We start from the raw sequence: 17,098 nt of genomic DNA, 5'->3' as shown, positions 1-17,098 counted from the left end.
TAGCTGGCTAGCTAGCTGGTCAGCTTACATTACCCGAGGAAGCAAAGCCACTAGTTGCTGCTGTTACGAACGTAATCACTAGCTTGGTAAACTAAACAGAAATGTGTCGTTGGTTTGCAACGAGGTGAAACATTTTAAAAGTGAAACTTACCGGGAACAGTAACGTTAGTAAAACTCTGCACTCCGCAGCGGCGTATATTCCCCCGTTGCCTCGAGCGTTAACCCCGCCCCCAGCCCCTAACGTAAGCCGGGCCTGGTTCCAGCCCAGCAAGGAGTTGGGGCCGCTCGGGAACCAGTTTTCCAGGCCGAGAGCCGGCTCTTTGTCTGTGGAAACAGGAAGAACTGGTTCGCGATTGGGCACCGGCTCCGAACCGGCCCTCAAAATGCCTCGGTGGAAAAGGGGTACCAGAGATTTATGATAGCACCTTACATTTCATATTGCGGCCAGACCCAATAAACCATGACTTGGGACTTGAATCCAGCTTGGAGAAATCCACGAGCACCTCTGGATGATGTTATGATGATGTCATGAACTCAGACAGGACGGGTTTGGTTTCCTGGTGGATCTGGGACTTCAACATGTACAAAGCAGCACTAGTGGTGATTTCAGCCATGATGGATAAAATGTCTACATGGAGGGAAGCCCCGCCTCCTCTTCGGCGCATCTAGCCCGGGTGACACAAATAAGCGCAAATGTAGCTGGACTTCTAATTACAAGCATGTTGGCTTGTCATTAAGGTTAGGTAAGTGTTGCAAAGGCCTGTTATAAGGACAAAATAGAGTTTAATTTTGAGTTGATCATTAGCATGCTAACTGAAAGGGTCATGGCTACTCCTCACTAACTCTCCAGTCTGCAGAGACGGCAACGTTGGTTCTCAATCTGGAATCCAAATACTGGAAGCTGAATCAATCAAATACCCAGATACACTAGTTTTCTACTGAGGTTTAGTTACTCTTTAACATGGATTCATGTATGTGTTTTACTACATGGTATGTGGAGCATCTTCCTAGTGTAAATGTCTGTGTTGGAAGTAGTTTTAGTGCATGTCTTTGTACTGGGTTAGTTCAGAACTGGGTCAGCGTTATGGCTGGACACACTAACACACATGACTCAGTGTTTTTTTGTTTTATTTTGTTTTTCTTTAAGTGACTTTCAAGAAGATGTACGTGCAGAAACAGAAAGAGCTGCAGAAACAGTATGACAAGCAGGAGAAGAAACTCAAAGACCTGAAGGCTGGCGGCAAGTCCACCAAACAGGCTGTGAGTATGAACACTAGACTGTCGTCACTCTCAGACGCTTCACATGGACAAGATGGAACTCAAGTTGAGACATTCTCAGTTGACACCAGTGCTTTCCATGCATTCTTTCTAAAACACCAATGTGTTTAAATGTCTCCTCTCAGGAGAAGCAGACCAAGGAGGCCCTGACCAGGAAGCAGCAGAAAGGCAAGAAGAAGGGAAATCAGGAGGAGGAGAGCCAGGAAGCTACGGAGCTGTTGAAGAGACCTAAAGAGTACACCGTCAAGTTCACCTTCCCCAACCCACCACCTCTCTCCCCACCCATACTGGGACTACACAGTAAGAATGCCCACAGACCAACATGTATGAGCAGCATGTAGTGCAAGTCACAATACAGAATTGTGACTTGGATTAGGCTTTGGTGTATAGCACGGGTATGGAGAAATCCATTTCCAGTTATACATCCAGATGCTGTTCTTTCTACGATGCTGTCTAGATGCAATGTGTTGTAGTGACCAGTAGACGCCACCAGAGGTAATCTTTATAGTATAACCAGCATCTGAGCTCAGAAAATGGAAACTCAGTGTTTCCAGATTTAGATTAAGATATAACCCCCCCCCCCCCCCCCCAATTTCCCATTTCCCTTTTCCTCCGGTGGTCCATTCCATAAATAACGGTCCCGAACTGCTAGCTCGATCGACCCTCGTCTGATTCATCTGGAACGAGTCCAACAGCAGGATGTACGTGAGAACGTGAAAGTAGAGCTGACGGTGAGACGAGGAGGGCGTAGCCATGGCAACGGGGACACAGCGTCCCCAGGAGAAGGCAATGTGGTTGTTTTACTTTCTTCATTCTTACTTATGTAGAAAGCTGTCAGATGTTGGTAATTCAACATATTTATTGTAATGTTTTTGGAACGCCCTCTAGTGGACAGGAAGTAAAACAACCACATTGCTTAATGGCATTTAGAGTTCTCAACGGGTCGGCCCGACAAACCTGACGGGACCCGCGGGTTCGGGCCAGCTTCAGGTCTAAAATATAAGCAAGGGACTCGGGTCGGGTCGGACCTCGGCCTTAATTTTTTCCACTCAGTGGGGGGGGGAAAAACGCGGTGGCGTCGGGCCGGGTTCGGGCAGATAATCCATGTTGATGTGTCAGGTTACATCTGGTCCGGGCTTTAAAAGCCACGGGTCGGGTCGGGTCGTAATTTTCAGGCCCGTTGAGAACTCTATGGCATTGGCAACATACAGTATAAGCCTGTGTAGTTAATATTAATATTAGGCTGAATTTAAGCATGAAATATTTGAATATAATTTGAATATTGAAAAAAATCTGGAATGAAATTTGAATAGTATTATAGCAGAACATAGCGGAACAGTAGGTAGCTATGCTAGCTAAACCCAAATCGTCCTGTTGTGGATCCATTCAGTCCTCTAGCAGAGCTGCTCACAGATCGGCTCTTATTCAAACAGTCAGAGTTAAAGTAGCGCTGTGCCGTAAACGGTGTTTGGTATTATTTTTACGGCAGCGGATCACCATATTATTCTAGTATCAGTATACCAGGCAGCACTAGATGGGACACTTTATTGATCTTGAGGGGAATTTAGGCAGCTTATATGATCCAAAACACAGATGCATACAGGGACAGAGAACAGGAACATCAGTCACTATTCTCGTCTCCCTGTGCAGGTGTGGACTTCGGCTTCGGGGATCACAAGCCTCTCTTCAAAAACGTGGACTTTGGAATCGACATGGACTCCAGGAGTAAGTATGCTGCTCCTCATTGTGGCGTCGTGTACCTGATGTGTTGTGAAGAAGGGTTCAACGTAAGCTGAAGTGAACCTGGTTGCTATACTGGGAACAGTCTGGTCATGGTTTGGACTGTCTGCTGCTAACTCCGCTCCCTTCCTGTAGTTTGTATAGTTGGACCCAACGGTGTTGGGAAGAGTACGCTGCTGCTGCTGCTCACTGGGAAGTTACAGCCTGTAAGTGTGAACACATGCAAACATTTGAATTGGACTCAGATATTTCCTCCTGAGGTAACTGGGTGTTTCTTTTTTAGAGTAAAGGTGAGATGAGGAAGAATCATCGCCTGGTGAGTAACTTCCTGTTCATGTTCCACTCCGCAAGACAAACTAAAAAGCAACGTGTCTGTGTATTGATAGTGTTGACCTGGAGCCAGGTGACCAGTGGGGGAAATGATTAGTTGCAAGCTTCAGTTCCCTCCACACATGATCTATCGGATTAAGTTCTGGAGACTGGCTAGGCCACTCCATGACCTTAAAGGAGAAATCCGGTCATGTTAGACCCCATTTTCATTGTCCCCAGGGTCATCCCGACTTATTCGAAGCAGAAAAACCCGACAAAAATTGACGTTGCCTAGCCTGAGATCTGAACCTGCCTGGCAGCCTTCCAGACTCGCTCCAATGCTAACCCATTAGGGCACGTTTTATCTGCTTTTCTGGGCCTCAGAAAACAATTCCAAGACCTATGCAACACAGGTTGGATCCGTACGAGACACCACGGTGCTCGTTTAGTTCAAATAGTGTGGCAAAACGACATAAATGTGTGTGTTCAGTGTTTCCCGCAGGATTTTTTTCAGCAGCAGTGGTGTGGTCCCCGAACCCTCTAGGGGGGTCCGAAATTTTTTTGTACCCTTTACATTGGATTGCATGAATCTGGTGCACTTTGAGAGGAGAATATGCACTTAAATCCTATTCAAACAGTCCTGTGTATTACTGTAGATGGGATTATTGGTGTTGTAACTTTGCCTTTTGTGTCTTCATTTACAGATTTTTATATTTTTGTATAGTAATATTTAACAAAAAATGCCACAACGCAAATATAATTTGCACAATTTATTTACAGATTTTTGCCTAATGCTTAAACACTAAACATGGTTGCTATGCCCAAAGCATAACTGTTTTTTTACATAAGACACTTTGTTCAAAAATGAAATCTCCTGCAACAATGGGCAAAACACATCTTTTTAAATTATAAACCTAACTAAGTTCCCGAAAATACCTAGGCTATAAATTCCTGACTGGATATAAGCTCCTGTAAAGGCTATGAGTGATCCCAAAAAGAGCGACAACACACACACACACACAATACTAGAGGAAAAACGACACGGAGGTTGCGGTTTATAGATACAATAAAATGATTGGGCTCAGAGGGTTTTTAACACTGGTGGTCATGTAGCGACACATTTTAGCAACTTACTTTCTCTCTCTCTCTCTCTGTCTGTCTCACTCTTTCCTTCTTTCTTCGATCTTCCGCTTCACTCGCTACTGCTAGAATCAATGTAACTTTGCAACCGTGTAGGGTAGCCTACTGCCAACAACTGCCACACTCGCTGTGTATTTTTCTTCTTTGATGTTGGTTACGTGACGATGTGCCGCGTGCTGCGCAATTGACGTTATGCGCTGTACATTTTCTAAAAGGAGCTACGTAAAAAAAACAAAAACATTTGTATTTTTTTAAGGATTTTTATTGCAGCGGCGGAGAAAATTCAGCAGCGGCGGCGCGCCAAGACCTATGCAACACAGGTTGGGTCCGTACGAGACACCACGGCGCTCGTTTAGCTCAAATAGTGTTGCAAAACGACAAATGTGTGTGTTTTAGCATGAAGTTACTCACCTCAAATCACTCCGTAGACATTAGCAGTAGACAGCCGAGCGCCTGTCGTCCCTCCCAGTCACAGCAGAAACGAAAACATTTTCCACGTAGTTTTGATTTTGTATCCATAAAGAAATATTATTTTAATTAATAAATCCATGAAGCTGTTATGTCCATATGTATGACTATGTTATAACATAGCAACGACTACTGCTCTACAACAGTAGCCGGGAGCCAAAAATCTCGCGCAAGTTCCCGTCTGCCGACGTCCTCACTCTGGAGCTGTTTTCAAGCCAATACAGTGACAAACTTCTTTCCATCGAGCAGTGCCATGTCCATATGACTACATAGTAAGATTGCTTAGCCTGTGTGACAGTTGAAGCTGCTACAGCCACAACAAATCTCGCGCAGTCTCAGTAGGCTAGTTGTGTTGACAGCACGAGTGGGAGTCGCGTGTGCAGACTGCAGTCTCTCTTCAACAGAGTGAGATTAAAGTGACCCTCGCGCGACTGTCCAAGATTTTTCACTGTATTGGCTTGAAAGCAGCTCCAGAGTGAGGACGGCAGACGGGAACTTGCGCGAGACTTGCATTGTTTTGGCTCCAGGCTACTGTTTAGCTGTAAGCAGTCGTTGCTATGTTGTAACATAGTCATACATATGGACATAACGGCTTCATGGATTTATTACGGACATGACAACTGCACTGCTGGATCGTTTCTTTATGGATACAAAATCTACGAGGAAAACGTTGTTGTTTCTGCGGTGACTGGGGCGGACGAGCACCCGGCACGTTACTAGCTGTAAGCTATCGTTGCTATGTTGTAACATAGTCATACATATGGACATAACAGCTTCATGGATTTATTACAGAGACGACTGCACAGCTCGGTCGTTTCTTTATGGATACAAAATCAAAACTACGTGGAAAACGTTTTCGTTTCTGCGGTGACTGGGAGGGACGACAGGCGCTCGGCTATCTACTGCTAATGTCTACGGAGTGATTTGAGGTGAGTAACTTCATGCTAAAACACACACATTTGTCGTTTCGCCACACTATTTGAGCTAAACGAGCGCCGTGGTGTCTCGTACGGACCCAACCTGTGTTGCATAGGTCTTGGAATTGTTTTCGGAGGCCCAGGAAAGCAGATATAACGTGCCCCAATGGGTTAGCATTGGAGCGAGTCTGGAAGGCTGCCAGGCAGGTTCAGATCTCGGGCTAGGCAACGTCAATTTTTGTCTGGTTTTTTGCTTCTAATAAGTCGGGATGACCCTGGGGACAATGAAAATGGGTTAAAAAATGACCGGACCCTCCACGACCCATCTTCAGTGCTCTGACTGAGTCCTCATCCAAGATCTTACAATACATGGTCCCGTCCACCGGCCCCGTCCACCGTTCCCCTTCCACCGTTCCCCTTCCACCGGCCCCGTCCACCGGCCCCTTCCACCGGCCCCTTCCACCGTTCCAAGTCCACCGGTCCCCGTCCACCGGTCCCCGTCCACCTTACCTTCCACCGTTCCCCGTCCACCAGTCCTGTCCACCGGTCCCCGTCCACCAGTCCACATCCACTGTTCCCCTTCCACCAGGTTAAAGCGCTTTGAAATGTTGCTGTTTTCATGACAAAAGTTGAGGAACCCCCAGCCCCCCTTCCCAGACTAAAAGTCGTTGGGCGACCTACCCTTCAACAAAGAATATTAAGACATAACACCCCTCCCTATGGTGTTATATTTGTGCCACATTTATGAAGGAGCAATGTGAGATTTTGAGCGCAGAAAAATATATTTTGCGAGTACAGAAATTATATTTTGAAGAGAAATGATATGCGAGCAAAACATAATGTCATTTGAGCAGGCAAAAATATATTACTCTCACTCAAGTTTTACTCATGCCCTCTCTCAAACTCTTGCTCGCTGCGCTGCAGACCGCTGCACGCGCGCTCTCAAGCTGTCCCTTCTCGCTCAACTTGGAGAAGCTCAATTCTGATTGGCTGTTTCGTCTCCAATCACAACGCTTCCATAACACGCTGAATGAGTGGGATTTTAGATTTCCAGCTGGCAGAATGGCTAGAAATTCATAACTCACCTGACGTTGTGGCATATTATTGTTTTCACCATTTGATTCTGGCACATTTGTAACGCTGTGCCAAGTTGAGCGAGCATACAGACAAAGTTGAGCGCGCACAGAAGGCACAGCTTGAGAGCGCGCGTGCAGCGGTCTGCAGCGCAGCGAGCAAGAGTTTGAGAGAGGGCATGAGTAAAACTGAGCTCAAATGAAATTATGTTTTGCTCGCATATTTATCTTCAAAATATGTGCTTTTTCTGCACTCAAAATCTCACATTGCTCCTTCATAAACGTGGCACAAATATAACGCCATACCCCCCCCTATTTTCCTTCGGTGGTCCATACCATAAAAACGGAACAATTGCTTACTGAAGCCAACATAATTTAAATATTCTGCAAATAGCTTTTCATGTTTCTGTATATTTCCTGTTTCATCTGGAGGTTCTTTCATCTCTTGTGTTTTGTTTCTCTCCAGAAAGTGGGCTTCTTCAACCAGCAGTATGCTGATCAGTTGAACATGGAGGAGACCGCCACAGAGTACCTGATGAGGAACTTCAACCTGCCCTACCAGGACGGCAGGAAGTGCCTGGGACGTTTTGGCCTGGAGAGCCATGCCCACACCATTCAGATCTCCAAACTGTCTGGTAGGAAGATGAACGGTCTGAGCTGACAAGAGCGGGGTCTCCACTGGTCTAACTGTTGTCTCTCGCAGGTGGACAGAAGGCCCGGGTGGTGTTTGCTGAACTGTCCTGTCGTCAGCCCGATGTTCTGATCCTGGTAAGACCCTGTCAGTCTGGTCTACTACCTACCAGGACTTCTAGGACTGACCCACTGTTCTCTCGCTCTCTCTCTGACAGGATGAACCCACCAACAATCTGGACATCGAGTCTATTGATGCCTTATCAGAGGCCGTCAACGAATATAAAGGAGGTAAGAAGAAGAGCTCAGTGACGCCGGCTTCATGGTGCTGTCGCGATGGTCACAGGACAGCAGCCTGAAGCACATTCCTCTGCACCGGTCAACAACACAGTTTGCTCTGCTGCTGTTTTATATTAATTATTATTTTGAATAATTTACAAGAATGCAGTCATTAACAGCAGAGACACTATTTCTACATAAGTGTCACTGTGTGGATGGGTTTTTAAATTTGATCATGTGGGAGGAGAATTCCATTTTATTTAGTGTCATAGCACAACAACAGAGTCCCAACATCACCAGGAGCAAAGAGTTACAGCACCACCTAGTGGAGAGAAAACACTCTCTTAACAGAGATCCTTTAGATCTTTTGTGTGTGTGTGTGCGCGTGCGTGTGTGCGCGTACGTACGTGTATGGCGTCAGAATCGTTTCATATTACTTGCGCAACTATCAACTGAACGCGTCACACCCGCGTGCTTTGACGCCTGTGCAGCACACAGCGCCTGACGTGTAATGTAGTTTCCTCATTGACTTATAATGGTCACGCGTTCACGCGTGATGGCTGCTGCACGCCTGTGATCACATTACGCGGAGTAACTACGCGTAACATTCATGCGTTTTTTAGCGAACGCACGCATTAACACTCGCATGAAGATAATTGAACATTTTTGTCAGGCGCTCACATGTACGCGGAAACGACGTGCGCAGACTCTGTCACGCGTATCAAGAAGCTGCGTACATATGAAGCAGCGTGCGCACGTCTGTCTGTCACTGTTTGACAAATGTTGTTACGCGTTCACACGCACGTGCGGTCGCAGATTCTGATGCTGCGCTCCCCTGGTTGACTGAAATGAACAGGCCAACTACATTACGCGTTCAAGTTACGCGGAGTAGGTGCGCACAGCAGATCAATTCCGGCCGCGCAGCATCAGAATCTGCGACCGCACGTGCGTGTGAACGCGTAACAACATTTGTCAAACAGTGACAGACAGACGTGCGCACGCTGCTTCATATGTACACAGCTTCTTGTTACGCGTGACATACAACCTGCGCACGACAACGCACGCATAACAAAGTAACCATGCGTTCACACACACGCTGCTGCGCGTCTTTCTAAGTGTTTTGACATCGATTTACCTTCATAGTACGTGTGCGTGCGTGCGTGCGTACGTACGTACGTACGTGTGTGTGTACCAATTACTGTTCACCAGGGGAACCTACTCAGAGTAGCTTCTAATATTATTTTATTACAATTAATGTCAGTAATTATTATTGGTTGTTGATCTGAAACACTGATGTAATTAATAGCTGAGATAACGTAGTTTTCATACTTGACATGAACTGTCAATGACGACCCTGACGTGAATGCAGTTTAAATGAGTTTGACTGATTGATGAGGATGTAGGCACCTGACTATAGTGAGGTTATCGTCCCATCAAAAGCTAACCTTGTTACATTTTTCTGATCAGGATCTTTTCCATGTGGTTATTTAAGAACACAGGACATAACAAGTCTGTGGTGGTCAAACATTTAAGGTTGCTGATCAGTATAGCTTTGCATTAGTAAGGCAACATGTATGTAAATGAGATGTCTGTTCTCGTACTGACAAACTGTCCCTCGTCCTCCAGCTGTCATCATCGTGAGTCACGATGCCCGGCTCATCACGGAGACTCAGTGCCAGCTGTGGGTGGTGGAGGACTACTCCGTCAACCAGATCGATGGAGACTTTGAGGACTACAAGCGGGAGGTGCTGGAGTCTCTGGGAGAGACCATGGTCAACAAGGTCAATCCATGATCGTGGTGGCCCTCATCATATCTGGGACCTGTCGGCATGTCTCACTGATGACACAAACCTTTCTGGACTGACACTAACCGCACATACTGGAGTGTTACTTCTAGAAACAAACGGGGAGAAACAACGTTATTGAAGCCAAACAATAAATAAATTCCATTTCTCACGTTTTTGTTGTGCAGTTTTTATTTGCATACCAGCTGGATATGAAAACAGTGAACATAACAGTTTTTGTAATCGCCTTCACTTTAAGTAAGCCTTATATATCTTCTTCACTTTAGCCACTTCATTGTCATTGGGGGTGATTTCACTGTACCACTTATACCAGGTTTCACCTGACGTTAACCACTGGGCAGGTGGTGTGTACCCCACAGCATCATGGGAATTGGAGTAGTCCTCTCCTGAAAACTCCACATATGGGATCTGAAAGGGAAGTAAACCTGGAAGAGGACACAGTGCGTGTTGGGACTGGTTCAGTGATTTGCATAACAGAAATCACTGAACTGAAATGAACAATGGCTCCCTTTTACATCACACCCTGGGTTTCATAGTTCACCTACTTAACAATATATGCTGAAACAATTACTATTCCTGGATTTTTAAACCAGAATCCAATATTTACTTTCCTCCTGGAAAACAATATGTGATGTGTGTTTACATCTAGTACCAACCAATGACATCCATCAACTAACCAATCAATAGGAAACATTTAGTGGGATTGAGCTGAGAGGGTTGTGAGCCATTCTATCGTTAGCTAGCTAGCAACAGTATGCTACATCACTGTGTCTCAAACATGGTCCAGCTTCCCTTTAATACCGTGTTACAAGAGAGTGGGGTCAGATCCAGCTCAAGTGGACTTCTATACCTCCGGACTCACTATCCAGGTAGTTCTATGTAGGGGACTAAGTCTATCACGATGCCGATGACTATATAAAAGACTATAGGGGACTATATACACTCACCGGCCACTTTATTAGGTACACCTTGCTAGTACCGGGTTGAACCCCCTTTTGCCTCCAGAACTGCCTTAATCCTTCGTGGCATAGATTCAACAAGATACTGGAAACATTCCTCAGAGAGTTTGGTCCATATTGACATGATAGCATCACGCAGTTGCTGCAGATTTGTCGGCTGCACATCCATGATGCGAATCTCCTGTTCCACCACAGGTGCTCTATTGGATTGAGATCTGGTGACTGTGGAGGCCATTTGAGTACAGTGAACTCATTGTCATGTTCAAGAACCCAGTCTGAGATGATTTGCGCTTTATGACATGGTGCGTTATCCTGCTGGAAGTAGCCATCAGAAGATGGGTACACTGTGGTCATAAAGGGATGGACATGGTCAGCAACAATACTCAGGTAGGCTGTGGCGTTGACAAGATGCTCAATTGGTACTAATGGGCCCAAAGTGTGCCAAGAAAATATCCCCCACACCATTACACCACCACCACCAGCCTGAACTGTTGATACAAGGCAGGATGGATCCATGCTTTCATGTTGTTGACGCCAAATTCTGACCCTACCATCCGAATGTCGCAGCAGAAATCGAGACTCATCAGACCAGGCAACGTTTTTCCAATCTTCTATTGTCCAATTTTGGTGAGCGTGTGCGAATTGTAGCCTCAGTTTCCTGTTCTTAGCTGACAGGAGTGGCACCCGGTGTGGTCTTCTGCTGCTGTAGCCCATCCGCCTCAAGGTTCGACGTGTTGTGCGTTCAGAGATGCTCTTCTGCAACCCTCGGTTGTAACGAGTGGTTATTTGAGTTACTGTTGCCTTTCTATCAGCTCGAGCCAGTCTGGCCATTCTCCTCTGACCTCTGGCATCAGCAAGGCATTTGCGCCCACAGAACTGCCGCTCACTGGATATTTTCTCTTTTTCGGACCATTCTCTGTAAACCCTAGAGATGGTTGTGCGTGAAAATCCCAGTAGATCAGCAGTTTTTTAAATACTCAGACCAGCCCGTCTGGCACCAACAACCATGCCATGTTCAAAGTCACTTAAATCACCTTTCTTCCCCATTCTGATGCTCGCTTTGAACTGCAGCAGATCGTCTTGACCATGTCTACATGCCTAAATGCATTGAGTTGCTGCCATGTGATTGGCTGATTAGAAATTTGCGTTAACGAGCAGTTGGACAGGTGTACCTAATAAAGTGGCCGGTGAGTGAAGATGACTATATAGCGGACTATGTAGGGGACTATACAGATGACTATATAGCCGACTATGTAGGGGACTATGTAGATGACTATATAGCTTTAGCCAGATTTGTTCAGTTCATTCAAGCCAGTATGTTGCATAGCTGACTACAGAGCTCTTACACCATCCCCATCAGCCTTCAGGTCTGGTTCTGTGTTACGTACCATGATCTCTTGCCGTGTTGATTGCCTCGTTTAGCTTCTTCTGCTGTTTCATACACACACCTGGAGACAGAACGTCCAACACAAGATGAGTGGCTGGTCAGCTGATGCATCAATACACATGACTGTCATGACGGGTAGACTCACCGGTTCGAGTGGGATCGTAGACCATCCCAGTGTGAGGACTAATGAACTGCTGCAACAACTTCACATTCTGCAGGAGAAGATACGTTTAGGTTACTATAGGAGAGGAAGTAAACGTGACATGGAACTGTACACTGATGCTTATACAGTAATATAAGATCAATACACTGTAAATCAACAACTCAATTTGACAAAATGTGCAGCGTTTAGAGAAAACACTGCAGGTACAGAAAGCCCACGCCAACGGAAACAGTTACAATGAAAAGTTATGCACATGGCTGGGACACGCTTGTTGCCATGGGTTTCAGCTAAGGAAGTTGTTGAGGTCAGCTATCCGTCAGTGGTGTTCCATATTTCACTAGGGTAAGCGCCTTCAGGCATGACCGATCATGGAAGCTCCATCTTTACATGCATCTGTAGGCTTGCCCGTGCCCCCTTTAGAAACGCTTGTGGCATCCCACCTGGCATTCTCACTTGTCTCCAGATTTTCATTTCACTGTTCTCCGACACAGCTGTCAAGGTAGTCACTGAACGTAGAGATCTGGTGTCAGGATTTTTTCTTGGGGACTTCATTTTCTTTCAGAAAGAAAACTTGTTCTTTTTTTCCCTGTTGTGGCAGGCATCTACCCGTTTCTAACGCTTGTTATGGGACAAACTAGCACGTCAGCGAGGAGTTTCTCTGTTTTTCTTATTTCCAACATTAGCTGTCACTGTTCATTTTAGCTAGCATTAGCTGTGACAACCTCATCCTCTAAGGAGAGCGCAGGCGGAGGCCATGTTAAGGGCATCGAGTCCCACCTTTACCCAGCAACATGTGGCCTCACCCTCTGTATCAAATACATGTAGGAGTTACACATGCCCAGTCTGGCACTACTGTGCCATGCCGGGGAGGATTCCGGAGTATCGCTTGAGAGTGTTGGCAGCCTCAAAAACGGACCTTTGCCTCTCCGATACTGTGGTGAAGCCCAGGAAGCAGCTGGGAGAGGGGATGGAGGACCCCGATACGGAATTTTCCTGCTTTTTAACCCACTCTTCGAGTCAGAGGAAGGAGAAGGCGATGAGGAAACAGAGACTGCTTTTATAGTTCCGGGGACAACCAAGTGTAAATTGTTGTGGGGGTGGTTGATGTGTGTATTGTATCTATGTAAATGGAATATGAAGTGGATATGTGTATTTTCTTTGTTAGTAGAGGTACATGTATAGGTTAGTGATTATGTGGTGGAAATATAGAAATAAAAAGGGTGGGTTAAACATGTGGGTAGGCAGTGGACCCCAGCGGATGGACTCTTCTAGGTTCATAAGCTGCGACACCCTATAAATAGGTGCCATTTTGACAACCTGGGTTGGCCTGATGTATCGATACAGGATGCTTTAATGGGTAAATAAATAAACCCCTCTGTTGCTCACCCTAAACCTGCGGGGGACTGCGGTTCATTCTTTGCTGTACACTCCAGCCATAATTGTGGTCATTCTCACAAGTGGTGTCAGAAGTGGGATCCAGGTTACAGCAAAGAATGCCAAAGCAGGGGAAGAAAAATGGCCAAGAAGAACCAGATGAGGGGCCAAGCGCAGCAGGTGCTCCAGACACCATGACAGATGGCAAGCTGGATGAATTAGCAGGTCTGGTGAAATCACTTATGCGAGCACAAACGGAGAGAGTCCAGCAAAGAGAGAAAGAGTCCTCTCTTCAAGAACAGCGATTAAGACGCATGCAGTATCAAATCTCCCAAATGCAGCAACAAGTAAACATGAGGAGTGAAGAACAAGGAACAGAGCTGGACACTATGGATGAGTCAGCACCCACGAATAGACGGAAATTATGGTGATTCTGATGACCCAGATGAAATGATGAGCCAGGCAAGCTGGGTTATCAGACAGAGGGCACCCAAACTACTGCCATTATCCCCAGATGATGACATTGAGCATTTCTTAACAACACCAGGTGACGGTGTGCTCTCCGTCACAGGCTCCTTCGCGGCCAGCCAAATTATTTGTGTATCGTTCATTCTTTGGTTATTTCTTTTCAAAACTAAATCAGAAAAACAAAACAAAATCATATTTTTTTTTCAGTTTTACAACCTAAATGGAAAAACATTTACCGATACGTTTGAGTTAATATTCACATTGGAATAATATTTTTGCCTGACATACAGTTTGTAGGGGTAATTATTATTTTTGAGTTATCAGTCATTAAATGCTGTAAATGTATAATTTCCTACTCGTTTATAGTTTATTGTTCACCAGACTGCTGCAGAGACTGTTTCTCAACAAGTTCATGGATAAACATAACATAACCAACATATGGTTCACACGTGGCCATAACTGCTACACGTTAAACATCCAAACTTCTTTTGCTTCTTGGAGGTCTTCTTCACCGCGTTCTGCTTTCTCCTAACACTTTGGCTGCAACAAATTCACACAAACAACAAAATAGAAAATACTGTTTTTCTGTTTGGGTTGTAAAACTGAAAAATATATATATGATTGTTTTGTTTTTCTGATTTAGTTTTGAAAAGAAATAACCAAAGAATGATATTTGGGTGGAATGGGCGGAACATAGTCTCTCTATATTTCCATCTCATCATTTTTACTCCACTACCTTTCAAGAGGGAATTATTGTACATTTGATATATTAAACAACTTAATTTAGAGATAGAAGTTATTTTCAGATTCTAGTTTGACATATCAAATCATTAAGCTTAAAATAAGTGTGATAAAGCAAACTAAATGTTCCAATATTTTGCTTTGTGACTTTTTCTTAAACGCTTTGGCTGCAACAATATCACACAAACAACAAAATAGAAAATAACATTGGTCAAAAACGCTAGGCTGCATTGCCGTATGAAATGTCTTTCCGTTTGGGTTGTAAAACAAACACGAAAAACAACAAGAGGCCATTTTGACTGTTTTTACCTTCTGTCAGATATTGATTTTATTTTGCTTTCAAACAAAATAACCAAAGAAAAACGATACATGGATTAGAAAGTCTTATCATTTGATTCAGTGTGAAACCGCTGGGTGGACGACACACGTTACGTCACCGACACGGCTGTTAGCTTGGCTTGCTAGCTAGCTTAGCTCCATCACTAATGTAAGATAATCTTGGGTGATGTGTTTATGCATATTTCTTTGGAAAAAAGGTCCTATGGGAGGACAGGAAAGATTTGGGTTCTACTTGTTATACATCGATTTTATTTGTTTCTTGTCTTCTATTTGATCTTGTCATTCTGTTGATCTTTTTTTATTATTTTAGTTTTGTGTCATTCATTTTGTGATTGTAGGCACTTTGTAACTTGGCTGTATGTGAATATTTTCCACTTGACGTCCTTTTGCATCGATGAAACCTGTCAACACCCCCAGTGTTGATGGTTTGATGTTTGAATAGCACTTGTCAATAAAAAAATTCTAAATAAAAAAAACTTGTTATACACAGGCCTCTGTATTTATGTAGCAAGATATTGTGGACAAGTCAAACATGTATGTACGAGCTACATGAGCAGGTTCAGTGCCTGGTTAGTATAAACTCTCCAGACTCAAAAGGTTGATTTATTATCACTTAATAGAACACTATAATATATATATATTTCTATATATCTAGCTAAGAGTTTACTGTTTACTGTCTATTGTTTAATTTCTATATTTATTTGGCTAAGTTTTCTGTAAGCTGCTGGAAATACAATTTCCTTGCGGGAGTCATCCCAAAGGGATCAATAAAGACAAGTCTAAGTCTCTAAGTCTGTCTCTAGAATGTACTGTTTAGTGAGACCTGTTCTGAGACCTGTACTGAGACCTGTCCTGAGATGTGTAGTGAGACTGTACTGAGACGGGTACTCAGACCAAGCTGCTGACCCACCTGATGGTGGATAATCACGTTGGGATCTCGACACACTGGGCACGGGTTTCCACAGGTCTGGTCTCCCCTCTAAAGAAACAGAATCCGTGTAAATGTTATTTTATTGTACACGACAGATGTAATGCATGGAGCTAATGGAAGATTAATTCAAATTGACATTTACAATGCAGGTCTTGCGTGTCTTTTGTGGGGGGATGCCACCTTTATGGTTCCTCCTGTAGCCAGCCCACACTGGACTGGTTCCATACCTCTCAAAGTACTCTGTTGGGAAAAAACATGTGTTTTCAGACCAAGAAAAGGGACCAAAGATGAGACCTTGTGTTCTTAGAGGTACCTTCACTGTCCATATAATCCCAGGGTCTGTCCTTGTAGCGGCCGAGAGCCTCAGCAGCCTGAGCAGCATCCTCATGTTGGAGGGATGCTGCTCTGCAGAAAAAGTGACTTGGAGGTAGAAATGCAGAGAGAGCCGGGCCCGATGCTACAGGGGGGCTCTGCAGACAGGACCAGATGCAACAGGAAATCAGCATCATTACATGATATTCCTCTAAAGAAGACGTCTCTCATCTTTTTTTTCTTTTTTTTAATCTTTTTTTTATGTTTTAATCTTTAGTCATCCTGAGGTTAACGGTTGTGCGGCAGCTGCAGTACAAAGTGGCGAAATATATTACAGAGTGTTAATAAAACTATAATCAATAATCACGAATTTCAGTAAACCCAAACTAAAACTCGCTTCCGGACACCGTAGCTCAATGCCTCGTAAAAACAACGCTACATGATGTTGCTCGTGACATTAACACCGTGTGACAATACCATTAAACAATGTATTTCCGTGTTCAACGATATTTTGTGTATATTATCATATTCTAATTAAATCAACGCAAGCGGCGTTTTAGCGTAACGTTCGGCTGCATTTAGCTTCAACGTGACATTCACTACAAACTGAGCACACATATATAACGGACCTCAGTATATCAACAGCAAACTTAAATAAAATACCTGATACTTTCGAAATGGACGTAAAATTGAAGGCGATATGCGGCACAAAATCTTCACGACGCCGTGAAAGGAGGCAGCCATTTTTCCTGTCACCGTGGGGTCGTGGGTGAAAGGTGAAAGTT

At 44.5% G+C, this 17,098-nt stretch overlaps 2 protein-coding genes and 1 long non-coding RNA gene across 5 annotated transcripts in view; 1 reads left to right on the top strand and 2 right to left on the bottom strand.

Annotated features, from left to right (window-relative positions):
• The window catches only part of abcf1 (ATP-binding cassette, sub-family F (GCN20), member 1), a 24,041-nt gene extending 14,247 nt beyond the window's left edge, over positions 1 to 9,794 (top strand). For all 3 annotated transcript variants that reach the window (XM_084031586.1, XM_084031587.1, XM_084031585.1), the window contains exons 18-26: positions 1,148 to 1,260; positions 1,404 to 1,578; positions 2,929 to 3,003; positions 3,154 to 3,224; positions 3,302 to 3,334; positions 7,392 to 7,560; positions 7,629 to 7,693; positions 7,774 to 7,846; positions 9,461 to 9,794. In XM_084031586.1, coding sequence (XP_083887712.1) covers positions 1,148 to 1,260; positions 1,404 to 1,578; positions 2,929 to 3,003; positions 3,154 to 3,224; positions 3,302 to 3,334; positions 7,392 to 7,560; positions 7,629 to 7,693; positions 7,774 to 7,846; positions 9,461 to 9,627 — 941 coding nt within the window. In that variant the 3' untranslated portion in view covers positions 9,628 to 9,794. The remainder of the gene's footprint in view (positions 1 to 1,147; positions 1,261 to 1,403; positions 1,579 to 2,928; positions 3,004 to 3,153; positions 3,225 to 3,301; positions 3,335 to 7,391; positions 7,561 to 7,628; positions 7,694 to 7,773; positions 7,847 to 9,460) is intronic.
• Positions 1 to 17,098, bottom strand: part of LOC311027570 — a 244,942-nt gene that overhangs the window by 55,827 nt on the left and 172,017 nt on the right. The window lies entirely within an intron of this gene.
• mrps18b (mitochondrial ribosomal protein S18B) lies at positions 9,793 to 17,098 on the bottom strand. Its single transcript, XM_084031623.1, has 7 exons — positions 16,977 to 17,098; positions 16,315 to 16,471; positions 16,144 to 16,241; positions 15,981 to 16,049; positions 12,131 to 12,197; positions 11,987 to 12,046; positions 9,793 to 10,064 (listed from the first exon to the last, which is right to left on the bottom strand). Exons 1-7 carry the CDS (start codon positions 17,055 to 17,057, stop codon positions 9,868 to 9,870), a joined length of 729 nt encoding a protein of 242 aa, XP_083887749.1. The 5' UTR covers positions 17,058 to 17,098; the 3' UTR covers positions 9,793 to 9,867.

This window comes from Eutrigla gurnardus, assembly GCF_963514095.1.
Source record: "Eutrigla gurnardus genome assembly, chromosome: 17".
Taxonomy (NCBI): domain Eukaryota; kingdom Metazoa; phylum Chordata; class Actinopteri; order Perciformes; family Triglidae; genus Eutrigla; species Eutrigla gurnardus.
The sequence above is the reverse complement of the archived record's forward strand: the minus strand, read 5'-3'. Positions and strand labels throughout refer to the sequence as shown.

What these genes read in the sequence shown, in the direction of transcription:
- mrps18b (XM_084031623.1), bottom strand. Translation starts at nt 17,057, where the DNA reads ATGGCTGCCTCCTTTCACGGCGTCGTGAAGATTTTGTGCCGCATATCG. An exon ending in GTCCATTTCGAAAGTATCAG is followed by an intron (nt 16,472 to 16,976) that starts GTATTTTATTTA and finishes TCCTGTCTGCAG; the next exon opens with AGCCCCCCTGTAGCATCGGG. An exon ending in ACGTGATTATCCACCATCAG is followed by an intron (nt 12,198 to 15,980) that starts GTGGGTCAGCAG and finishes CTTCTCCTGCAG; the next exon opens with AATGTGAAGTTGTTGCAGCA.